Raw genomic sequence first — 26,854 nt, forward strand, 5'->3', positions numbered from 1 at the left:
AGGGCCAGAGTGCAGGTTCAATTCCTGGCTATGCAGTCCCTCCAATACCATAATGAGTGGTCCCTGAGGATAGAGCCAGGAGTAAGCCCCGAGAATACTGCTAGGGATGCCCCCCTCCCCCAATTGTCTAAAGTGATAAATTAAAGGCAGAGAGCCCAGGTTATAGTTCTAGCTGACAATCCTATGCTTGCCTCAGGGATATACACATCTGTATCTCTCTTGAATTTAATGTTCACATCATTTTCCTTCTACTTAAACATGTTCCACATTTGTACAGGGTCTCTTCATATTTAAGACCTCGTCAGTAAGCATGCTTTTAGCTCTGAAGAGTATGTGTGGATATCAAAGTTACTACTTAGTGGAAGTGTATCAATGCTTATTTTCCAAAGGCCTTCTAAAGCTAAAACGCTGACTCATCTGTTGAAACTTCCAATTCGACAGAAGGAGATCTCAATGGAACTTCTAATCTCAAGATCAAGACTTTCCATCACTTTCAATTTGCACCTCTGCTATAAAGATCCACTCTGAAGGAAACCAGCACAAGGAGCTAAATAATTAAGTTTCTGGCCCTGTCTGATAAAAACCTCAAACCCAAGGCTGAGGAAACACAATTGAAACATACGAACTGGGAGAGTCTACTTTATTTCAATGACGACTATTTTAATAAACAGCAGAGTTCAAAAGTAGTTTTTCCTTTTTTTAAACTCATAATAAACATTTATTAACATTTACTAATGTATGTTATTACTTTTTAATATCAAAAGTCTTATAATAGAAGGTGCAAAAATTATGTTAAAGGGAAAAATATAAGGCTATGATTAAGAAAATATGAGGTTCTATGATTAAGATCTCACCCAGTACATACAATATGAAATAGAACTATTTAGGAGAGAAAATTTCCAACTGTTAATCAATAAAATAAGATTAAACATAGTCTATTACAGTAGCTAGGATATCTTTAATGTACACATTATTTTACTAAAGATTATATTGACCCATCCAAGCACTGTATTAGAATACGTTGGAATACAAACATGGTATTAGAATACAAGCACTGTATTAGGAATCCTCAGAAAAGAATTTTGAGTTCTTTTCAATATTTATATTCAAATCACAGGAGAGTTCAATACAAAAACACATTTGGGGAAATATTAGCATAATTAAAGTAGACCATAAGATTCATTCCAGACATTTTTTTTTTTGTCTTGAATAAGGTTAGTTAGATCTACTCTTTTAGAAAATCATGTGGGATACTTAGTAACAAAATATGAATAGAAGTTAAAATGTTGATAGCATTATTGACACAGGCAAAAGCTAAAGGAATTCATATGGATGCTTTAAATCATCAAAAGCAGTTTTTCAACGTGGATTCATTTTTGTCCGCATATACTTTTTAGAATACATAAAAACTACTAAACATGTCTTTATATTTCCTCAAAGGCTCTTGCATTATTTTAGTTTCATGTAGGTCTTGAAAGAGGTAAACACAAATGCAAATCTTCTAACCAACCCTTGGAACCTGGGGTGACCGGCCTAGGCTACTGCTTCTTATCTATTAACAATCTTAGATTTCTTAGTTTCAGATTTGTCTCACAGTTACAAGTTTATGAGTCAGTGAGCTGGTCTAGGTGGTGGACTTGCTGTATAAAGGGCAAATATCCTTTTTACAGTTCAAATACAGGTCTGTGTTTATCAGAGCTGAGCACGGCTGGACCAGAAAGTCAGCGGAGACTGTTGGTGTAATGTAACAGGTCAGTGGTTTTCAGTGGCCTCTCCAGACTACAAAGTGAATATATGAATATGTTCTGAACAGTCAAGACAGTGGTCAAAAGAACAAGAAAAAATTTACAGTATTTTTCTCATGAAATTTAGGTTAATTTTTCCTTATCTATACCCATCAAATTGGTCCCCCAAAATCAATTATTTCCTTAAGATATATACAATTAAACAAATCAAATAAATTAATCTATTTAATTACATTTATTTCATATATTATATTATACTTCACAATAATAAATAAAATAAATTAAATAAATAGTACAATTGTTAGGGTGTTTGCCTTGCACATGGCTGGCCCAGGTTCAGTCTCTGTAACCAGATATGTAGCTTGAGCTCTGCCAGGAGATACCCCAGAGCGCAGAGCCAGGAATAACCCTTAGCACAGCTAGATGTGGCCTCAAAACAAAAACAAAACTGAAGTTGATTTTAGAAAAGGGCAGGAGAGATAGTACATTAGGGAGGCTGCTTGCCTCGCACGCTGCTAACTTGGGTCCAACCCCTGGCACCCAAGGCCCACCGGGAATGATCCCTGATCTCAGAGCCAGGAGTAGGCCCTGAGAACTGCCAGGTGTCTAAGGCCAGTGATATACCAGCTGCTGAAGGCATATACTACATGATTGAGACTTGGTCTGGAACCTTAGCACTGCAAAACAAAAAAACAAGTCCCCTTGATTTTTATAACCTGCCTCTTTTTTCAAAAAGGGTAATGTCGTCGCCTACTCAATTCTGCTTACTTTGGAGCTTAACAAACTATGTAAAGCAAAGCTACAGGACACTAAGAATGCCATTATAGGTACGTATCTTTAATCTAGACTAACTAACAAGCAACTATTGTCCTGCCAATGAGGATAACTGTAGGGCATTATTTAAAGTTAAATCCAAATATGCGGTTTTGTTCAAGTACAGCTATGGGGAGAGCTAAGCCTCATTTATTACATTTTTTTATACCTGGTAAAAACATCTGCAAACCACAATGATATTTCTATAGCACGTACAGGGAAAAGCACCATTTTCCAAAAAAGAAATTCCTTGTTTTGGGTAAGGTTTGGAAGTCCTGGGGGGATGATACGGTGGAGTATGACTCTGTGGGACTCAAAGGCTCTCTGGGCTAAGAGTTTTTGTTCTGAGGCCACACCTGGCAATGCCCAGGAATGCAGGAATGGGGTGGGGGGAAGGGGATACTCTGGGGGACAGAAACTCCTCTATGTGTTTCTTGTTGAGACTTTAGAGCTATACTCCTTGGGAAAAGTTTCTAAAATTTCTTTGCATTTAACCTTTAATTGAAATTAAGAGACTATTCAATGTTCATATTCTTCAACTAGCCATTCTAAAAGGAGGTTATTCTCTGAAAAAGAAGGGTTCAAAGATAAGCTTCTATTAACTTCTGACAGAGTGACGGAGTTATATAGTTACTTCTTTGTTCTTGATTTTTGGAATTTCCAAAAATTTCCAGGAAATTAAATCCAGACTAGAGAATTTGAGGCCCAATAAAAGTCCTAAGCAGTCTCTCAAAACCCCTGAACCAGACATACTGGCAGCTTTAACGATTAATTTACTAAAATAAACAATAGGACTATCTATTTTGTGAGCTAACAAAACACAGTGGGCATTCTATAGTTAGAACTATGCACACACCCAAAATTAAGTTACATGCAAAGAGAGGTGATCTGAAGATTTTTCATGAATGGCTAATGTTAGGCTTGTCATGACTTTACATATTTGAAAATGAGTAGTTATTTTCTGCTTGATTCATTTATTTTCCAGAGGCTAATTCCCTGTATCGAGGCTGTTGTTTTTCCTAACCTGAGTAGGAGTTCTGGTTACTAGTGTACAGACAGTTCTGCTATCATGCAAACAAATCAAAGCAAAAGGGTTTTGTATTGTCCAGTAATAAGACTATTTAAAAAAATTATTTTGAGGTGCGGCTAAACATTAAGGACTGGAACCAAGAGCATAGCGGGTATGTTTTCCCCCTTGATATATTCTCCGGAAGAAATGGTTCTATTCAGTTAAGATCACACAACTAAAAGCAGAAATACTATGTCAATGAGGCTTATCTTGAATCTGTCTTTAGAGATTTCAAGTAGCTGTGTCTCATCAGGGGAAATTCCTGTTTTGTATACAATTTGTGGAGGGAATTTCATGGGCTCCCAGTGCCCCTTATCTCGTCACCCACAAACAATACTAGAGAGGTCATTTTTATATTTTGTGACGATGGGTCACATGGTGCTGCTAAGGGGACATGTGGGGCTGGGGATAAAAACATACGAGACAAGCGCCTTAATCCCGGTCCTATCTCTCTGGTCCAAGAAGTGATGTTTGGATTTATCTGTATCGTCAAAGTCCCTATCGTCCCATAATCCAAATTCCTCCCATGCCGGTTTTACAATGAAACCAAGTCAAACCGTGGGAAAAAAAAATTCAAAAGTTGGCTGAGCAAGGTTTCAAAGTCTCCCCTCGTAAAGGTTTTAGAAATGTAACTTAATGTAGATGCATTCCACCTAATCCTGAAGACCCTCATCCATTTAAGCTGTACACATTTGGAGGCGGCCTGTCTCTTCCACATGTAGAGCAGTTCCTTCCACCTATTTCAATCATACTCCTATTTAATCTACACCTAATATGTTGGACAGTACAAATCGGAGCTTGAATGTTGGAGATACAAAACAACCTAACCTCATCGCTGGAAAATTCAGGTAGCACGATAAAGATTTTTAACAGGAATGGGTATTTTCTTCTATAAATGCTACCTACATCTCCGAGGATGGATCAATAGATTGCTCCAGTCCCACAAAGCTAAAAAGAAACTAGATTTATTTAGGTCAGGATCCATGAACAAAATTATTTTTCTAACCTAAGTTTTTTTTCCAACCTAAGTTTTATTAGGTTGGAATAAATTTTTCCAACGTAAGTTTTTGCCTTTTTCAGCTGACCCTTTAAGAGAACTTTAAATGACTGTAATGTACAACAGGATGTGATTTCTGATCTTGGGGCTGCAGGTAGCCAAACTATTAAGCTATTTATACGGATGGCTTATTTGAAACAGTCCTACTAAGTCAGAGGGATCTTTTCAGTTGCTTGGATCACAGTAGATTTTTCTTTCTTTGGGGGCAATGTACAAAGGTAAATGCTCTACCGCTCAGCCACGTCCTCAGCCCTCTAGATGTCTGGAATCACACCCAGTGCCTGACACGTGAGAAGCAAGCTCCAGGAATGAGTTGCATCTTGATCTTGAAGGTTTTTTCTTTTCAAAGGGGGGAGAAGGGGAGAAAAAAAAAGGTACTTGTCAGTTTGAAAGTCACAGATACTTTATTTTTCTATAATTAGATTAGGAAAAAATGGAGAACCCATTGGTAACAGGAAGAAGCAAGAATCTTCTAGGGTCTGGCATCTGCAAGGAAAGGAGAAAAAAAGTTCAGTTCCTTTTAGTGACTAAAGCAAGCACCAACTACATCTAACAATGAACCACATAACCACATCCCAATGAAAATATCCTGGTCCGCTGGAGGAATCTGCTGTTGTTGATGGCAGAACACCAAGTTATCTTCTGACCCTTAGCTCTCTAATACAGCTATGCACACAGAAACGTGCTAATTGAATTAAAAACATTCTACTTAGAGATCAACGTTCATTCCTTGTGTCAACGGTTTTATAAGTGAGGAGAAAGTCAGCTGACTATCCAGGCAACGGACTCCTGACAATTCTGAATTCCGTTAGCTTATACTGATCTTTCTCTCTTCTCAAATATCTATCTACACACTAGTTCAACAACAGTTTTTAAGCTTTTAAGATGTATATTTAGTGGAACAAAAATTAATGTTTCTGCTTTGAGGCACTTATCTAGTAAACAGTATAGTAGGTGAGCTTCAGCAGCTCAAAAAATGGTGGTTTACTTTTATTAGGAGTGTAAGGAGGTGGGCCGCAGCGACTGTCCAGCGTTGAAGGGTGTTTGCCTTGCATGCGGCTGACCTGGGTTTGATTCCCTGCATCCCCTAAGCTCCGCCAGGAGTAATTCCTGAGTGCAAAGCCAGGAGTAACCCCTGTGCATTGCTGTGACCCAAAACGTAGAAGAGTACAAGGAGGTATGTGGCTATTGAGTCTTTGTTCTTTATTTTTATGTTTTTGGTGGGCCCACACCCTGCAGTGTTTGGGAGTTGCTTCCACAGTGGTGCTGGGAGACCATATGGTACTGGGGACTGAATCCTAACTTTCTGCTGTAAATCAAACACCCAATCCAGTATTGTATCTCTCTGGCACTGTCTACGGATTCTTACCTAAACAGAGGGTACCTTTTTAAATTTTTAAATATTTTGGGCCGCATCTGGTAGTACTCGGAGGTTTACTCCTGGCTCTGTGCTCAGGAACTACTCTGGTGGGCTTGGGGGAAGGTGTGGTATGCCAGGGATCGAACCCAGGTCAGCTGTGTGCAGGGCAAATAATACTCTACTGACTGAACTATCACTCCGGCCCATAAACAGAGAATAATTTCTGCTCCCCTAAATTTCAGGATTACCTAAGAAAAGTAAAATTTTAGTGTGAGAGCTCATTTTCTTCTCTTTGGGGATCATGGCTGGTGGTGGTGTTCGGAGGCTCCTCGTTCGGTACATGGGCATCATTTCTGCCTGGGCTTTTTATTTTGGTGGTACCTGAGCTATACCTAGCGGTGCCTAGGGGATCCTTTTGACTCTTAGTCAGGGGTCACGCCTGCCACACTTGGAGAACCATATGCAGTGCTAGGGATGAGACTGGGGTCTTCTGCATGCAACACAAACACCTTTTCCCTGTCCTGTCTCTCTGGTTCCTCCTGGTGTGGGTGCCAGGGAGCAAACGTGGGCCTCCCCACGCAGTCTGTGATCGAGCTTGTTGAGCTCTATCTCCAGCCCCATGTAAAGAGATTAACTGCACAGAATCAGGTTCCAAAGGAGATAAATGTCAAGTCTTAAGTGATATAGACCTTTCTCCCAAGCTTTCACCTTAGAGTAACTATTTTTACTGAGTAGCTGTCCAAACTGTCTGAGAATCCAGCCATCTTGTGTAGTACATTAGAGAAGAATTCAAAGTGCACAGCTCAGATAGGATGTGTATATTTTCCTGACACAACCCAGTGCTGTGACTTTCCCTTTTGGGGCCAAATCCAATTTTCTGGCTTCCAGATGTAGTTGCTGTTAGAACTTACCAAAAACAAAACAAAACAAAACTGGTATTAGCAGTAACTGATAAATACTATTATCCATAGCTAAGGGGTGTTTTCTTTTAGATTACTTTTTCTATTTCTTGCCAGAAGAAACATTAGGTACAAAATAAACCCCTAACCTCACAGATCCATCTGCTTCACTGTCCAAAGAAAGTGAATGGACTGCAAGGCGGTGGGCTAATCATCCATGCATTCAGTAAATATCCATCGAGAGTTTTCTATCTTCAAGACAGGGAATAAATTCAACATCACTTCCAACCTTCATAACAGTTCTTCTGCCACAGAAATGTGCTGGGTCACCTTAGTCGAGACAGCATTTGAAGCTTCAAATTTAGCTCTGTTATGAATTTCACCTGGAGACCTTCAGGAGAAGCCTCATTCATTAAAAAGAAAAGCTGGTCCTTTCATAGAGATTGTGAGATTCTGCTAAATCTACTTCAGTTAAGATCAACAGATCAACAGAGCAAGCTTCTAAGAGATCCAAAAGTGCTCATTAAAGAGTATGAATTTTTTGATGAGTGTCAAACTATACTGCACAGGAAAAATACTGCAGAGCAGTGAAGCACAGCTGTCTGATTAATCTCAGTACATTAAAGAGGTGTGAGAAATCCAGAATGCAACTTTGATAAAAAAAGAAAAAAAGCAATGTGTTTTAACATTAGGGAAGCAACTTGGCATGTTAACGGAATTCTAATTTAACCAGTAAATGCCTATTCATTAGTGTGTAAAGCCATCACAGAGGCTATAAACTTAAAAAAACACATGCATACACAAAGCTTTAATTTGGTATCGTAATCTGAAAGAAAATTGGGCCCAAACTGCTTTATGTCCAGTTAAATTCAGCTACCATCTGAAGACAGAATGAAATAAAGCAAACACTTACTTGATGAGATATTCAGTTACTGTGCATTTCCATCTATAAAGCAGAAATATTTCAAAATAAATACACCATGTCAAATGAAATTCACCCCATTCCCTATTCTTACTAAGCACAAATGACTTCTTCCTGAAGCATATTGAATTACAATATAAAAGTAAAAAATTTAAAATTACGCACTGGATTCTAACAACATGGAGAAAGAAGATATTTTACCGAACTGTTTGGCATCTTTTTTTTTTTTTTTGTGCTCGTTTGGGTCACACCTGGCGATGCACAGGTGGCTTTGCACTCAGGAATTACTCCTGGCGGTGCTCGAGGAATGCCCTACCCGCGGTGTTATCACTCCTGCCCCAACTCTTTTGACATTTGGCGGTCTTTTTCCTGAGAAATACAAGAATCTAAGCAAAAATGCTTTCGTTTATTTAAAAAATTTTTTTGTCGCATCTGGCTGTGCTCAGGACTTACTCCTCGTTCTGCGCTCAGGGATCGATCACTCTTGGTGGGTTCACAGTACCATATGGGGTGCGGGAGATCAAAACATGTAAGGCAAGTGCTTTACCACACTCTACTATCTCTCCGACCTCATATTTAAAAATATCTTTTCAGGGGCTGGAGCGATAGCTCAGCGAGTAGGGCGTTTGCCTTGCATGGGGCCGACCCGGGTTCGATTCCCAGCATCCCATATAGTCCCCTGAGCACTGCCAGGACTAATTCCTGACTGCAGAGCCACGAGTGACCCCTGTGCATTGCCGGGTATGACCCAAAAAGCCAACAAAAAAATCTTTTCAGATTCTGGGATCAAATCTAGTGTCTCACATATGATAAGCATGTGCTTTACCACTGAACTATATATCCCTGGTCTTAAGGAAAAAGTTTTTTTTGGGTCACAATGAACTGGGGTTGGCAGCCTGGAAGGCATGCATGCTATCATTCCTGCACTGGCCTCAAAAGTACTACAAAATTGTAGTACTAGGAATTGAATTCAGGATCTTATGCATGGAAAGTATGAATGTCATCACTAAGTCACAGCCTTGACCACAACGGGAAATGTTTTTAAGGGAATTCCTTAGTCACCTGAAAAAAATAGCTCAAATAAAAAGAAATCAAATGAGGAGGCAGAGCGTACAGCGGGTAAGGTGTTTGCCTTGCACGTGGTTGACCCAAGTTCAATACCCACATCCCATGGTCCCCCAAGCACCGCCAGGAACAATTCTTGAGTGCAGAGCCAGGAGTAACCTGAGGATCGCTGGGTGTGACCCAAATAAAGCAATAAATAAATAAATAAATAAATTCAAGTGAATTTGAGTCAATTTCAGAAATTGTTAAAAATAACAGTTATGTGAGGATTTCTTTTCTTTCTCTCTCTTTCCTTTCTTTTTTTTAATGAATCACCACGAGCTACACTTACCCAAAGCTTTCATGTTTGAGTTTCAGTCATACAATGATTGAACACCCATCCCTCCACCAGTGTACATTTTCCACCACCAATGTCCCCAGTATCCCTCCCCTGACTTCCCCTGCTTCTCTGGCAGACAATTTGCCTTTTATTCTCTCTCTACTTACGGGCATTATGGTTTGCAATACAGATAATGAGAGGACATCGAGTTTGGTCCTTTATCTACTCTCAGCATACATCTCCCACAATGTGAGGACTTATTTACCAGGATGGTATGATACAAATTTAGCACAAGTTTTTATGGTAATGGCCTTTGCAAGCTAGGGAAGACCTGTAAGATTTCTCTTTATGCTGCTTCTGACTTATTCTTTTTCTCTACCTATTTCCTAATAGGTACTTGAAATACAATTCCTAATCTCAAATATTCACAGACTTTATGTCTTAAAACGCAGAGAGGACTTCTAGCCAAAACCAACCACTTTTTGGGGGGCTTCTCCTGACTCAGTCACTCCTGATGGAGTACCAGGCAACAGTGAGTTAAAGCAGGGGCTCCTGCAAGCAAAACATGAACTCCAGCCCACAGAATTCTCTCTCTGGCCTTTCTACGACCTTTGAAAATTTATCCCCCATTTTCCTTTTTGCCTCTGTAGATCAAGGCAAGTGCTCGATCACTGAGTTCCTTCTCTTGCCTTGATCCCAAAATTTACCTACTCTCTAGATTTCAGTGATCAACCCTTCTTGAAATTACTGTTTTGCCTTCTGTGATGTTGCAATTCCCTACTCTCAATTTTGGGTTGCTGATGAGATGCTTACAGTGCAAAATTTAGAAGGTGCTCAATAGGGTTATGGAAGATCAAGGTTGAACATCCAAAGTTAATGTTTTTGAATAATCCAGACCAAACGAATTGAGCACAATGCAGAGTAAAAGCATGTAACCTCTGTTTTACTTACTGTTTTTCCATGGCAGAACATACGGCAGAGACTTGGGAACACGCATGCCTGAAGCCAGGTTACTCTTATGTTCCATAACTATATTGCTTGCGGGGCTGCAAAATGAAAGATGTAACTATGTGAGCTATCTGCATTCTTTAGACAGGCACACACAAGACAATCAAAATGTGTTTTTCAGAATTTTACATATCACGTATTCTGAAATGTAAACACATTTTCATCAAAACATTCTTGTAATTAGAATGATTACCATTTCTCTGAAAAGCTCAATGTTTTGTGCAGGCATTAAGATAGGTCTAACCACTTTCAGTTTCCAGAAATTGAGATAAACAAGCAATGCCATCTACTGTTCAGTTGTATGACAGGCTCATCAACTCACTCAATAAATATGACATAAAATAACTAAAGGCTATCTCAAAGAAAAGAGGGAAAATTAAAGTTGTGCCAATGGAATTCATCTATTGCTTTTTCTATCTTGTGCGTACACAAAATAAGATGCATTTCAGCTATGATATAAAAAAATTCTATTTAGCATTTCATTTCTCCGTTTCCTAATCCAGAAATATTTTTGCTTTGTTTGAAACATGATTTGCTACTATCTTCTAAGATGGAAGATTGATTAGTGATGAGTTTTATTTTTGTTTTGATTTTTTGGGCTACACCCAGCAGTGCTCAGGGCTTACTCCTGGCTCTTGCTCAGTAATAACTCGTGACAGGGTTCAGGGATAAGCATGGGTCAGCGACATGCAAGGCAAGCACCTTACCTGCTGTATTATCACAGCCCCTAAAATTTCTTTTCCTCTGATACTAGTTACTCAGAGTAAAAAGGATCTGTGTGGTATGGCTAGAGAATTTCCCCCAAAGAATTAAAATAATGTGAACCTACTAAAAAAAAAAACTAAGACATCACATGTCTGGTGGTACTGTATGCTTTACTGGATTTTAAATTAGTACTTTTGTGTTCCCATAGTGAATCATATATTACACAACCTTTTATTCTGTTTTTGAATACTTTTGGGGTCATATCTGGTGGTTCCTGGGGAACCATGCAGTACTAGGAATTGAGCTTGGGAACCCTACATGGAAAGCATGTGCTCCCATCCTTGAGCCATCTTCCTAGTCCAACACGACCCTTTTATAAATGAAAGAATGGGAAAAAAAACCCACTATCAAAAAACTATCTTAGATAGCTGCCTTACCAGCAAGTAACATCATCAGGGAAACAGGTTATTCATGCTTTGGGGGCTTCTTTTAATAACAAAGTACACCACCTGTGGGAGACAGTACTGGAAAAGAGGGCAATTTACCTGTTGTTTCCACAGTAGTTGGCTGTGCCCCAGACAAATGGGGTGCTGGTCTGTTCCCACAAATCTGCCAGAAGAAGCAAAATATAGCTTGTCGTATTACTTTGTAAGGCAGTAGTTCATGCTAGTTGAATTTGTAAGATGTAAAACAATATACCTAAGTTTACAGGAGCAAGTAAAAATTGATCAAGTACCCTGCCTAAGTGACACAGTAGCAGAAATTTAATTGAAGGATATAAACACCAACGACATAAATAATAATAAACGTGCCTAGTAACAACCAAGCAGATGGTACAGCACAATTTATGGAAAAAAACAGATGTAAAGAAGTGCTTTTTCCAATCAAGAAGGATAGGCTGTTCTATGTGTCTGCACAGTGATACAAATGTACTTGCTTTCAGGGCCAATAAAAATAATAAGGCATTTGGAACAACATGGTATGTTCATAAAAAAGGGAAATATTCCTTCTGTCTTAGCAAATGACTTGAAATTTAGACATTTTGTGAAGATGCAGAGGCCTTTCACCTTTATCCCAGTCTTCATCGCAAGGGGGGCACTGCCATGTGCTCTCAGCCAGAGTCTCTTGTCCCAGGTTCCTAGTCTGGTTTACTGCAAGCAAACGGAGATTATTATATAAGAGGAGGAAAGTGCCAAATTTATAAACACTTGCAGAACAGCCTAATCGGACTTTCTGAAAGAACTGATGGTATCAAAGCTAAACAGTGATTTTACTTCCCTGACAGAAGAAAGAAAAGCAGAAACAAAGATAGTTACATTTATGGCAGAAAAAGGTTTTTTTTTGTCAGTAAAAAGACTTTAAATTATTTCTTACTAAGAAGAATCAGGTTGTTCAGAACAGAAAACAACCTGACAGACACAACATTTTGCTGTTAAGATAAATGTTTTAAACACATAAAAGTATTGCTGTTTTGAAATGAAAGCCAAAAAAAATCAAGGCAAGAATATAGTATAATAAGAATATAGTATAGCAAGAATATAGTATAACAAAAATTAAAGGGAATGATCTCTAGCACGGAAACATTATTATTATTATTTTCTGGGGCACACCCAGTGATGCTCAGGGGTTACTTCTGGCTCTGAACTCAGGAATTATTCCTGGTGGTGCTTGGGGTCCAATGGAATACTGGGGATCAAATGCTCTACCTACTATCTGTCTGCCTCATAGCACTGAAACATTTTAACTAATCAGTCTTACCAACATCCTGCTCAATGCAACTTTTGTCATCACAGCTTGAGATATGATGACTGATTTCAGCCCGAGGAACCTGGTGGCGGGCATTGAAGGGACAAGTAGCCAATTTGTTCGCAACATCAGGATGATTCTGTGTAACAAAAATTAAGGATTAGTTCTTTGGGTTTATTAAAGTACAGGGGCTCAGGTTTATTCAATAAATGGCTCTCTAAAATCTCTTAGTAAATTAAGTAATCCATGGTAGAAAATTAAGTGGGAATTATTTACCACTTAGATGGGTCATAGATATTATTTGGAAAAAATGCAAGCCTCTGTTAGAACTGCGGACAATATACACATTGGGGCTGAAGTGGCTAATATGGAGCTCAATAGTGATTTAGGATTCAGTATTTGAACCCTACTTCCTCTCCTGTTTTTCTTTATTTTATAGTTTGGCTTTTGGGCCACGCCTGGGCTTGCTCTTGGCTCTACACTGAGGTATCATCGCTGGTGGGCTCAGGGGACCTGTATGGGGAGCCAGCATCAAACCCAGGTTGGCTGCATGTAAGGCAAACGGGCTACCTGCTACTATTGCTCCAGCCCCTCCTCCGTTTATTCTTCAAGAGTCACAAGATTTAGGTAGCACTTAGTTTGGCAGAGTTTTCTGAGTGTCTCTTAAAGCTGATATTCACGATGAATGGCAGAACTGAAACACCCTGATTCTGCACTGCAGCAGCACCCTTCCTACTGAAAGACAACAGAGCTGGCAAATAGCTACTGGAAGGAAGCCGCAGCAGAAGAGGCAGACCAATGATTTTTCAGATTAACAGAGGAATGCTTAAAGTAATGACGCCTGAAATGAGGCTCTGAACGATTCGACCTTCATTTTGGCTATTTCACTAGAGAAAAGCCTAAATGACAGAATCTGCTTTGCTGACCAAGTTCTTGTTTTAAGACAAAACAAGAAAGCAAAAACATCCAGATTCTATGTTAAGGAGACCAGGAATTAAATTTTATTAGAAGCAAAAGATACACGACAAATGATACTCAGAAAGTAAAAATTATGTGAAGTGAGGAAGGTTGGAGAAAATTGGGATTTTTCTCCATAATTTTTGTAAGGGTCAACAAGCATTCCAATGTGGCCAAAGACTATGAGCATGAAAAAAGGGAGGTGTGATTTTTTTTTAAAGGCTTGGCTCCCTTTCCAATCTTTACTCCTAGGAGATCTCGTTTGAGGGTCTAGGGAGAGAGTTGTGGTAGAATTTGCTGATTCATATTGTCTAGATTCAACCTTACGAGAATCCTTGCTCTAGCTCTTAAAAAATGCTAAAGAGAGGCTAAGGGGATAGCTCAAACAGCTGGAGGGCACACACTTTGAATGCAGTGACCCTGAGTTTGATCCCTGGCACTGCGTGGTCCCTGAGCAGTACCACACAGTGCTAGGCTCAAGTACTGCTTGGGAGACCCCGTCCCTTCCCCTGAAGAAACAGCAGCTAGAATACACAGCAATGGCATTCTAATAATGTCTTCAGAACTACAAGAGAAACACATTTTAAGTGATGCTCATACATAGAGGAATTATAGGAGGTTTGGTTTAAATACCAAAATCATTTCCAAGCATAAACCTAGACAGAACTTTAGTCTCTGTATCTGAAATCTGCGTTCTAACAATCCGTTCAAAGTGCTTTAATTAGTTTTCCAGCATTAAAGCAGTTTACATCAGCTAAGTCTACAAAAGAATGATCGGGGGAAAAAAAACTCTGATGAGTACTTTTTGCCTCCAGATTGCTTACTTTTGAAACTTGGAGAAACAGAGTTATTTTTAGGAATAATCTTTTCTTGGGCTATGCTCTAGCTGTTCAACTTCTCCAAAATTTCTAAAGAAAAATAGTCAGGAGTAAGTGTATTTTGGTACTGAATCCTTATCAGACAATAAATATATTAGAATCACAAGGCCAACAGGGAGATTTCCTTGCTAGCAAAATTGTTTCCCATTTTATAAAGGGACAACACTTCTACAGAAGATTATGAAGGTGCTTTGTTACTAACTGGGAGATAAAAAACAAAACAAAACAAAAACCACCTTATTTACTCAAGAAATAAGCTTCACAAAGTCCTACCCCCAAACAATTCTGGTACTGTAGCACTGCACTGACCTCCCGTTGTTCATCGATTTGCCCAGCAATTCTTGTTACTGTGTTTGGCTGAGTTTGACTTGTTGTTACTGTGTTTGGCATATCAAATACAACATGGGTAGCTTGCCAGGCTTTGCTGTGTGGGAGAGAGACTCTTGGTAGCTTGCCGGGCTCTCTGAGAGGGGTGAAGGAATCGAACCCAGGTCGGCCAGGTAGGTCACATACAAGACAAACGCCCTATCCACTGTGCTATCACTCCAGCCCCACTGGGGAGCAAATCTGTCTAAGCAGGCTGTGATGGGCAGGAAGGCCCATGAGAGGGTGCGGCCGGGCTCCCCAGGGGACTCAGCTCAGGGTCCTTCTTCGTCTGCTTTGGTCCCCGGTGGCCCGTGAGCTGATGACTCCATCATGGGGGTGGCCTGAGGCCATGGAGCTGTGGTTGGGGGCAAAACAAGCCCAGAATGGGGGGTAGGAGGCCAGAGCCTTGGGGCTGGCACCGCAGACAGGTCCCTGGTGGAAGGGAGGTGACACAGGTGAGCAAACCCGCTCGCAGCAGGTCGGCATTAGAATTGTCGGGAAAATGGTGCTGAGAGGCAGGAGCTGTAGCACAGAGGGTTGGGCGCTGGCCTTCTAGGCAGCCAACCCAGGTTCAATCCCCGGCATCCCACATGGTCCCCCAAGAACTGCTTGGAGTAATTTCTGAGTGCAGAGCCAGGAGGAACCCCTGAGCACTGCTGGGTGTGACCCCCCCCCAAAACAAACAAATAAGAAAACATACAAAGAAAATGGCACTGAGAGCTGGTGGGGGTGGAGACCAATATCTTTGGGGGTGTGGGGTGAGTCCTGAAGGGGGCCTGGTTTCTGCTGGGGGTGGGGTACCCCAGAGATAAAGTCCTGGGGAGGGTGCTTGTCTCCCCAGGCTGATCTGGGTTCGATCCCTGGCACCCATGGAGTTCCAGAGCCTCACCAGAGCGGGAGTAAGGCCCAACAATGCTGGGCGTGGCTTCCCGCTAAAAAATAAAAAATAGATCTACCACAACCTTCTGAAGGTTGCACACACTCAGGCATAGACAGACTCACATGCAGAGATACATAGTCACACACAGAGGCACTCGCATACTAAGATGTAATTCTGGCATTCAATTATAATATCTATATTAAAATAATTTATTTTACAAAATTTTGCTTTTTGAAAGGACACAGGAGGAAATTATAGGAAAAATTGAAAATAATACCCTACCTTTCTGCACTTGATAAGATGATAAGGAAATCTGCAGGCCCTGATCTGGTGATTTTTATCATAGGGGCATTGTAATAGCTTTTCGGGGTCCAGGGAATCGACTAAAAGAGAAAGAAAAAGAAATATAAATAGAAAGTTTAACAATCCTGTAAAAACACAGTATTCAAGGAACAATGCAATTTTTCAACAACTGTAAGAATGGCACAAGACAGTCTAAAGACAATTTAAAAAAATTTTTAAGGTTGACAACACACTTAAAGAGGAAAATGTAACTGAGATAGCACAACTGTTACTACCAAATCTTATTAAGTCCAGCAAAACCAGAAAATTATGGGTTGGGGTATTCATTGGTTATTGGGTCACACCTGGCTGTGCTTGGGGCTTAATCCTGGTAGTGTCCAGGCAACCATGGAGCCGGGATCGAACCCAGACCAGCTGCATGCTAGACAAATAACCTATCCTCCTATACTATTTTTCTAGCCCCATGGGTTGGGGGTCTTAATCCATATTTATATATAAATGTTTTGATTATGTTACCCTCACTGTAAAAAAAAGTTATGTGAAATGATATTCTTTTTATGAAAGTGGTAATTTAGATTCCTATCTCTTGTTGCCCAGAGATTCTGGGCACACTGAAGTTTGAAATAGAAGTTTGCAATAGATGGTGTCGGTGGACAGATCACTGCAGTGAATCCAAGAGCAAGGGGGAAAGGCAGGAACTCAGGCTTATTTAAAACTACCCTTATAAGACTACACTTTTAAGTGATTTCTGTAGTCCAATATTAAAAAAAATTTCCTTTGGGATCTGAGAGTTAGTTTGATGGGTTGGAGTTTCTGCTTTGCATGCAGAAGAGTCTGGCACTGCAACGGTCCCTGATCTGGGAGTGACCGGAGGGGTAGCCCAAAAACAAAGCACAAAAAGAAAGTTTATCTGAATGTACAAAATATGTAAAGCTACTCTTAGACATTACTGTATGTCCAGAATGAGCCCCCAGTTTTAACACATTTGGTTAAGAAAGGAAAATTAAATGGTTAAGCATTTTCTGAGAATGTTATGAGGACAAGAGCAGCCTAATAAATCCCTGCTGCTACCAGTAAAGGGAACGATCAAAGTGAAATAAGACAATTCACATTTGATAAGAAGCTTATAAAACCAGGAGACTGCTATGAAAATCAGAAGCCAGTCGGGGAATTGAAACAGACAGCTTCACTGGGAAAGTGGTAAACATGGAATAAATTGCCACCATGATCATGATGCAAATGAGGCAGAAAGGTGACTTGAAGGACAGAGTGGGCAGGAAGGAAAAATCTTATGGAAAGGCAGGCTTATTATGGCAGCCGGCCTCATTCTGACCAGCAATCTCTTCAGATGCCTGAAATTTCAAGGCGAGTTTACAAATGATATTCTTTGCAGTTTCCTTTCACCGAAGCCATTTTACATCGGCAAATGTTAGGCCATGTCAGCAGCTGACAAGCTGGATATACCTTATGATATGTACACATTACACTGCCTGCACAGTAGCAGATGTCAGAACCGACAGCGCTAGTTTTCTCCCATTATGCTTTACCACTTTGGTGTCTGGTAACTTGGATCTGCCACAGACTGGTTTAAAAATTGAAAAAAATAGTTAAAAAAATTTTAGTGTTGAGGAAAAAACATGATTAGAGTAATCATTTTAAATGCAGTATATCAGTGTTAAGCATATTCACATTGTTCTTTAACTAGCATTTAGAACATTTAAAAAAAATTTTTGGGCCAGAACTGGCATTTTTATAGGCTAATTATTAAAAAATTTCCTCTGGAGTCTTAGAGAGAGGCTGCAGTTCATGCTTCACATGCAGAAGATTTGAGTTTGGCACTGCTGGTTCTGCATTCATGGACTCCTGCTGGGCTTGGGTGCCAGGGATCGAACTCAGGTCAGCTGCATGCAGGGCCAGCATCCCACCTGCTGTCTATCCTTCCAAGAAGCTCATAATTTTTTCATCCCGCAAAACTGAAACACTGTACCTATTGAACAATTTCCCATTCCCTCTTCCCCCAGACCTTGCCAATAAATATTTTCTTGTTTCTAAGAGTGTGACTATTCTTGATATCTCATTTAAGTGAAATCATATAGTATTTATTCTTTTGTGATCAACTTTTTTCACGTAGTTTAAGGTCTTCAAGGCTCATCTAGTTATAGCATGTGACAGGAATTCTCTATATTTATTTTGCATTTCTTCTTTTTTTAGCTTAATAGATCTTGGAACTCCTGTCATACACCAAATACTTCACTGCAGAAATAAATGCACTACTTTCATTTTTTTGGGTCACATCCAGAAGTACTTAGGGGTTGTACCTGGCAATACTTTGAGCACTGTGGGGAGCTGGGGATCAAATTAGGGTTGGCTGCATGCAAGGGAAGCAATGTGATCCCTGCAGCCTTTCTGGTCTTTCGAGGTCCAGATTCAGATTCTTTTATTTCCTCTCACCCCCTGCCCCTGACAGAAGGGGAAGATTGAAATATAACACAGCATCAGGTAGGAGAGTAGATTTGGTTTTGGGCCACAGCTAGTGTTGTTCAGGGATTGTTTCTGGAAAAGCTGGGTGCCAGAGATCAACTTGGGTAAGCTGAGTATAAGGCAAGTGCCTTTCTTGCAGTACTATCTCTCTAGCTATTTTAGCTTTTTTTTTTGGGGGGGGGTCACACCTGGCGATGCACAGGGGTTATTCCTGGCTCTGCACTCAGGAGTTACTCCTGGCGGTGCTCAGGGAACCATATGGGATGCTGGGAATCGAACTTGGGTCGGCCGTGTGCAAGGCAAATGTCCTACCCACTGTGCTATTGCTCCAGCCCCATCTTTTAGCTTTTCTTAAAAAAAAAAAACCCCAAGAATCCCCCCAAAAACAAAAACCAAACAACTGTTATAATGGTCCCTTCTCTATCTCAACTTCCTTCTCCCCTGGCTCTTGAGGCAGGCTGTGAACCAATCTTCCTAGCCCTTGTTTCTACTATCCTTGTACTTTAGTCTTGTACTATGTATTTTTTTTTTTTAGAGCTGTGCTTTTTTAAAAAAAAATTTATTTTCTACAAACTTTCGTGCTTGGGTTTCTTGTACTATGTTTTTTTATATCCCACAAATGAGTGCAGTCATTCTATGTCTGTCCCTCTCCTTCCGACATATTTCACTCTGATGGTTGGAAGGGAATGATCTGGACGGGAGATGTATGCTGAAAGTGGGTAAAGGACCAAACATGATGGCCTCTCAGCATTTGTACTGCAGACGATAATGCCCAAATGTAGAGAGAGAGAGAGACAAAGAAGAAAAGACAGAGACAAAGACAGAGGCAGGCTGCGGGGCGGTGGGGTGGTAGGAGGGATGCAAGGGGTATTGATGGTGGGAAATGTACAGTGGCGGAGGGATGGGTGTTGGAACATTGTATGACTGAAACCCAATCATGAAAGCTTTGTAACTATATCTCATGATGATTTAATTAAAAACACCCCCCCAGAAAGGGTGTTGCCCCATTCGCCCTCTCCTCTCTGGAAAGAAAGATGGCGGCCGCAAGTGGAGCCTTGTGGACAGCAAGTATGAGCCGGGGGTGTGGGGGCGACTAAAACCTCATGGGAAGGGGGGCGTTCTGGTCCGTCCTTCACACCCTACCGAGGTCACCAGTTGCCCCCCACGAGCGGCTCTCCAGCACGGCCACAGCCCCAGAGGCACAAGGACTTAATGCAGAACCCAGCAGCTTGGAGCAGAAAAGTGAAAGGACTATGCGTTAATCCAGGCCATCATATCTGCCCGGAGGGGAAAGGGTTTTGCCCCATTCGCTCTCTCTTCTCTGGAAAGAAGGATGGCGGCCGCACGGGAGCCTTGCGGACAGCAGGTATGAGCCGGGGGTGTGGGGGCGACTAAAACCTCATGGGAAGGGGGGCGTTCCGGTCCGTCCTTCATGCCCTACCGAGGTCACCAGTTGCCCCCCACGAGCGGCTCTCCAGCACAGCCACGGCCCCAGAAGCACAAGGACTTAATGCAGAACCCGGCAGCTTGGAGCAGAAAAGTGAACGGATTATGCGTTAATCCAGGCCATCATGTCTGTCCGGAGGGGAAAGGGTGTTGCCCCATTCGCCCTCTCTTCTCTGGAAAGAAGAATGGTGGCCGCATGGGAGCCTTGTGGACAGCAGGTATGAGCCGGGAGTGTGGGGGCGACTAAAACCTCATGGGAAGGGGGGCGTTCCGGTCCGTCCTTCACGCCCTACCGAGGCCACCAGTTGCCCCCCACGAGCGGCTCTCCAGCACGGCCACGACTCCAGAGCACAGAAACCAATTTCTTAACTATCTGACTTTCAGTAGAAATACTTCCAGGGTCAATAAGTAAAATAGCAGAAATCCAAAACCAACATTTAATTCTTGAACCCAGCTGTAGAAAGCAAATCACTTCACAATGCTTTTTCAGCATGTCTGATTGTGGGGGGGTAAACTCTAAATAATAGTGGTGAATCTTTTAATGAAACAATGAATTTAATCAAAGCAGATAGAGTGTTAACTAGAATTCATCTGCCTCACAGGGACTGGGAGGGGTGGGGGGTGGGGTCTTATTGGGGTTCTTCATGGTAAAAAATAAGTATTGGTAAAGGGAAATGTGTTTGATATTTGCATGACTGAGACGTAAACCTGAAAGCTTTGTAACCTTTCCCACAGTGATTCAATACATAAATAAATTTAAAAAAAAAAAGAAAAAAACACCCCCCCCCCCAATAAAACTGTTATAAGGATGTTGGGACATTATATAACTAAAACCCAATCACAAAGAACTATGTAATTATGTATCTCACAGTTATTAAAAACAAAAATACACCTGTTATAATCAGGGATTGGAGTGACGAGGTAAGGCACTTGAACTGCATATGGTTGCGTCAGCTGTGACCCTTATTTGTGTCCCTGGCACCAAATATAGTCCCAAGTATTGTCAGAACACAGAGCTAGGAACAGCCTAAGTATTCCAGATGTGGACCAAACTCTCTCACCATCCCCAAGCCAAAACAAACAACTGTTATATTTAATGCTGTGATTTATTCTAGAGTATACTTTTATATTGTACGACTGTTTCTCTAGGGCAGACAGCTAAAAATGCTATGTTGAAGGAATATGTGTATTTAAACTTGTAAATACTGTCAAACTGCTTGGTAAAAAAGAGTTTTTGGGTTTCTGGGATATAATGGGCCCTGCAGACAAACTTTCACCAAAAAGGTAACTCAGATGTTTCACAAACTTGGTTAGCGCCTAGAACCCACGGCAAAGAGTGGAAAAAATTTCATGGAAATAAACTTGACAGAAGTGTTATTAGCTAAAAGGAATAGCCCAAAGTATAAGTATATTCTAAGACAGTGTTTCTCAAAAATGATCCCCAGGCATAGAATCATTGTTAAAATGCAGATTCTGACTTGGTAGGTGTGTGACAGGCCTGAGATTCTCTCTCTCCTTTCTCTCTCGTCACACAAAGGTAATACTTAGGGGTTACTCCTAGATCTGTGATCAGGGATCCCTCCTGGCAGTGCTCAGGGAGCCACATCGGATCAAACCTGACTCAGCTGAGTGTAAGGCAAGCACTTTACTCACTGTACTGTCTTTCCGACCCAAGAGATTCTCCATTTCTAACAGACTCCTCCAGGTGTTATTTTTATAAGAAAAAAAATTAAGGCTAACGAAAGTAAACTTTGAGACAGAAAGTGGGAGATACTGCTTTCTAATTAAATGAAGAGTAGTAAGCCCCCACGACAGACCAACAAATCTACTTATCTCACACGGGGATTTCAGGTTTTAAGTAAAAGTACATTTTTGATTTTTGGATCACACCAGAGGGCACTCTCTCCTGCCCCCGCCGCGCCTGGCTGTCCTCGCCGGGGGGCACCTTTGAGGGGAGCGGGTTGAGTTTTCCTCCCTGCCCTGACCAGGGCTCCGGCAGCTGAAGAACCAGCCACCACCATGCTGAGACCACTCTCCGCACACAGGAAGGTACTGGCAGAGGAACAAAGGCATGCGGATCCCGGGGCTGAGATCTCCAAGCCTACTCAGATCGGGGCTGAGCATCCTCCACCCAGATCCTCCAAATTCCAGTAGGCGGGGGTCACACCCACCAACTGGCTCCCTGGCGCCGTGCAATCCCATCAATGGCCAAGACTCAGAGACTATAAAACCCAGCTCCCGGAAGAGACATCTTATTATCTCATTCCTACTTTGGATAAACTGGCAGGCTACCAAACGTAACACGGCAGAGCCTGGCAAACTCCCCGTGATGTACCCAATATGCCAAACACCAGTAACAATGATGGGTCTCATTCTCCTAACTCTGAAAGAGTCTTGAATATGGCACTTTTTAAAATATCTCAGGGCTAGGACGAAGGAGACGTTACTGGGGCCTGCTCGAGGCAATCGACGAATAACAGGATGGTCGTGATCGTGATCGGATCACACCCAGTGGTGCTGAGTGACCATGTGGTGCAGGGGATTAAACCCAGAACTCTAGCAAGTAAAATAAGCATTCCAGTCTTTTGGGATACCACCCCCCTTTAAATAAAAGTACTTTGGGAAAAACTAAGGGGATGGGAAAGGAGCCTTATGAAAGGTCAAGGAGAATGAATCTAGATCAATTTCTTAATCTCATTTCCTTCTTGTGGCCACCCTATTCTGTAGTCCCTTACTCTTATATCACAGCCCCCCTAATTTATGCAATTTTCACCTGTGAATGATTGGAATATCCTGGGTGCACAGGGGATCCTATGGTCTCTTGTTAAAGAAGTGCAATTCTAGGGGCCAGAGTGATAGTACAGAGGGTAGGACACTTGCCTTGCATGTGGCCCAACCCGGGTTAGATCCTGGCATCCCATATGGCTCCCCAGGCACTGCCAGGAGTAACTACCGACTGCAGAGCCAGGAGTAACATGTGAACATTGACGGTTGTGGCCTCCAAACCAACCAAACCAAAACCCCCCAAACCCCACAAAATTGCAATTCTAGATCAAGGATTCTCAAAGGTGATCCTTAGATGGGCAGAATCATCTGAGGACATGCTGGAGATGCAAATACTCAGGTCTTACACCAGTTATAATTTTGGGGGTGGGGTCCAGCAGCCTGAGGTTTAACAAGCTCCACATGTGATTTGCTGTGTGCTAATATTTGAGACTGTCATATTTTTTGAGGATCACACCTGGTGATGCTCAGGGGTTATTCCTCGTGATGTTGAAGGGACTATATGCAATGCTGGGTATGGAATTGGGGACAGCCACAGGCAAGGCAAATGCCTTGCTCCTGTACTCTCTCTGGCCCTGATACAGAAATTTAAAGTCTATTTCCATGTTATCTCTTAAATTTCGTGATCGAGACACAAGGGACTGTTCCTTGAAGATATGATGGTATTAAACCTTTCAGGGGCTTGGGGCTGGGTAGGGTGTTTGCCTTGCACGCGGCCGACCTGAGTTCGATTCTCAGCATCCCATATGGTCCCCTGATGCCGCCAGGAGTAATTCCTGAGTGCAGAGCCAGGAATAACCCCTGTGCATTGCCGGGTGTGACCCAAAAAGCAAAAACAAACAAACAAACAAAAAAACCCAAAAAACAAAAACAAAAAACCCCCCAAAAAACAAAAACCTTTCAGGGGCTCGAGAAGTAGTGTATGCTGTTCAGGTGCATATGGTCAAGCTGGTTTGATTTCTGGTGCCACAGGGTCCCCACTGCATTGCTGGGGATAGCCTACTACAGGGTAGCCTTAGTAATTCATGGCATCACAGGACCCTTAGAGCACTGTACTCTTGGGCGGTTGCATTCGACTAGTGGAAAATTTCAGGAAAGGTCCCTAGGCCTTCTCAGCTCTGCTTGGGAGACTTAGCCCCTGAACTGAAACTTAACTATAGAGAGATTCTGGGTAAGACGGCACAGTAGAAAGAGCCCTTACTAATAAGTTTCATCTGCAAGCACCAAGCTAGATTTCCTCAAAACTCAGGGCCCAGGGGTTGGAGCAATAGCACAGCGGGTAGGGTGTTTGCCTTGCACGCAGCTGACCTGGGTTCGATTTCCAACATCCCATAGGGTCCCCCGAGCACCACCAGGAGTAATTCCTGAGTGCATGAGCCAGGAGTAAGCCCTGTGCATTGTTGGGTGTGACCCCAAAAGAAAAAGAAAGAAAAAAAAACAACAGAAACTCAGGGCCCAGATACCAGTTGTGTACCATCCTGAATATAGAAGTCTCCAGCTCTGATTCTGTCTCTAACTACAGAGCCTTGGATAAATCAAGTTAGCTTCTACTTTTTTCAGTTGGTAAATTTGAATGTTAAGTAAAATGATGTTTTATGTCACTCTTGGCTCGATATTGTATAATTCTCTATGTGGTCTTCCCTTTGATTTTTGGGCCATTTAAGGTTTCTGTATCAATGAGCATTAAGAACATTCTCTAGGATTTTTTTTTGTGGCTTTTTTGGGTTACAACCAGCAATGCTCAGGGGTTACTCTTGGCTCTGTACTCAAGAATTATTCCTGGTGGTGCTCGGGGGACCATATGGGATGTCAGGGATCGAACCCGGGTTGGCTGCATGCAAAAGCCTTCCCCGATGTACTATTGCTCTGGCCCCTCCCTAGGATTTCTTTAAAAAACCAAAGCACATCAACATTATGCATATCAAAATATTCTACAACATATAAGAATAGATTATTATTCCTGGATTATTAACAGGATGAAATTTAGCTACATGCACTTGTTAGTACAGGGAAATGGTTCAAGTGTTAGATCATAGGCCAGGCATGTGGGAGGCTTAAGTTTGATCCCTGGCACTGAAAGGCTCTTTAAGCACCACTGGGATTTGCCTTGGGGCAGTGAGGGACCCGTTATCAAAAAAAAAAAAAAAAAAAAAAAAAAGCCCTGGTCTGAAGAGATGGCTTAAGGGGCCAGAGTATCAGAGTATAAACTTCTTTTTTTATTTTGCTTTTTGGGTCAGACCCGGCGATGCTCAGGAGTTCCTCTTGGCTCATGCACTCACTCAGGAATGACTCCTGGCGGTGCTCGGGGGACCCTGTGGGATGCTGGGAGTCAAACCCGGGTTGGCCCTGTGCAAGGCAAATGCCCTACCTGCTGTGTTATTGCTCCAGCCCCCAGCCAGAGTCTATACTTGTCAAGCAGGAGGCCCAGTTTCCATATGGAGCATAGCATGGTCCCGCAAGTACTGTTGGGGAAAACCCCCAAGAAATCAAGCAGGAAGTGCATCTATGTGTTGCCAGGTGTGGCCCCCAAACCAACCAACCAAAAATAAATCCTAAGAAACCAAAATACCTTGCTTAAATAAAAAAATGTGACACAGGAGTTTAAAACAGTTGAAGTTAAAAGACCAGATTGACCTTTCCTAACTCTATTTACATTTCAAGTAGATTAGATCTTTGCATCCTTCCTACCCAGAGCTTTTCTCAGCAGTTTAAGGGAGAAGTGAAAATCCTCTTCAACACATAATCCTGTCAGAGATAGAACTATAAATATTTTAACTTATTTTCTACAAGCAACAAGAAGTACATACTGTAAGTTTCTTCCATGTTGGAAATGAAGAAGTCGAATCCAAGTGCTGGAGGAAAAAAAAGGCAGAAATAAAATATAGGACACGGTAGCCTAAGAAGTGAAGTTGAGCTGGAATTAAAGCGACAAAGTTCAACATAAAACCGCTAATATTGCTCTCTCCCCCAATAGCTTTTCCCTCGTAAGCATTCTTTATTCTGAAGTATCTAAGCATCATTGCCTAATTCACACACTTAATATATTCTAGGACCCGCAGAAGAATGAATAAAAACCAAATAGGACTTAATCTGACTCAAGTGTACTTGGGTTAAAAAAAGTCAATCTATTTCAACAGTATATTTCGTTTACCATTTATTGGCGTTTAATGGAGGCAAGTTCCGGTCAAAAGAACAAAATGCAGAACAGGGAACTATTCTCCGAGTCCTCTCGAGCGCTTAAAAATCTAGAGCAGGGGCTGGAGCCCGAGTACAGCGGGCAGGACCTTTGCCTCGCAAGCAGCGAATCTGGGCTCGACGCCTGGCCGCGCACATGGCTCCGAGCCCACTGGGGGCCGTCTCTGAGCACGCCAGGTGTGGCCCCCTCGCCCCCCTCCAAATAACTGGCCAGGCGGGCTTGCTCCCCCACCCCCGAGAACGCTGAAAGCCCAAATCAGTCGGGAAACACCCCCCCACTTGGAGCAGAGGCGTTCTAGTTGGCCGTGGCTCGGGCTCTCTCCCCCTAGGACTTAGACGCGATCCAAAGCGCCACTCTCCCAAGCGTCCCTCCTCACCAACCGCAGATACGAACGTGTATGACAGGTGGGGCTGGAGGGACAGCACTGCGGGCAGGACGTTGGCCTTGCACACGGCCGACACGGGTTCGATTCCCAGCAACCCATAGGGTCCACCGAGCACCGCCAGGAGTGACTCCTGAGTGCATGGGCCAGGAGTGACCCCTGTGCATCGCCGGCTGTGACCCAAAAAGCAAAAAAAAAAAAAAAAAAAAAATCCTACGGGGCGCCCAGGGTCAGCCGCCCCAGCGCCCTGCCGACCCTCCAGTGGCTCCGACCCCCGAGGCGAGGACCTCAGTCTCTCCAGCCCGTCCCCCTCCGAGAACGAGGCGAGCCCCGGAGTGTTCGGGCGCTGGAACTGCCCGTTCCTCGGAGCACGGCCGCAAGACCCGGGGCCGCCCGGGAGGGGCCAACCACAGCCCACGTGACCCAAGAGCCGGATGGGGGGAGGCGGGACCCCCCAACCCCCCGCCTCGCCG

At 42.4% G+C, this 26,854-nt stretch overlaps 1 protein-coding gene across 1 annotated transcript; it reads right to left on the bottom strand.

The window, feature by feature from the left end:
• Positions 1–7,856: 7,856 nt before the first annotated feature.
• GTSF1 (gametocyte specific factor 1) lies at positions 7,857–25,652 on the bottom strand. The gene is made up of 7 exons (XM_056120298.1): positions 25,611–25,652; positions 16,072–16,172; positions 12,721–12,847; positions 12,030–12,113; positions 11,508–11,571; positions 10,201–10,295; positions 7,857–7,889 (listed from the first exon to the last, which is right to left on the bottom strand). The coding sequence occupies exons 1-7, from the start codon at positions 25,624–25,626 to the stop codon at positions 7,873–7,875; spliced, it is 504 nt and encodes a 167-aa protein (XP_055976273.1). The 5' UTR covers positions 25,627–25,652; the 3' UTR covers positions 7,857–7,872.
• Positions 25,653–26,854: the final 1,202 nt, after the last annotated feature.

This window comes from Sorex fumeus, unplaced genomic scaffold, assembly GCF_029834395.1.
Source record: "Sorex fumeus unplaced genomic scaffold, SorFum_2.1 ptg000042l, whole genome shotgun sequence".
Classification (NCBI taxonomy): Eukaryota; Metazoa; Chordata; class Mammalia; order Eulipotyphla; family Soricidae; genus Sorex; species Sorex fumeus.

Coding starts and splice junctions, on each gene's coding strand:
- GTSF1 (XM_056120298.1), bottom strand. Junction 11,572..12,029: donor CGATGAAGACTGGGATAAAG/GTGAAAGGCCTC, acceptor TTCTTCTGGCAG/ATTTGTGGGAACAGACCAGC. Junction 10,296..11,507: donor AACTACTGTGGAAACAACAG/GTAAATTGCCCT, acceptor TTCATTTTGCAG/CCCCGCAAGCAATATAGTTA.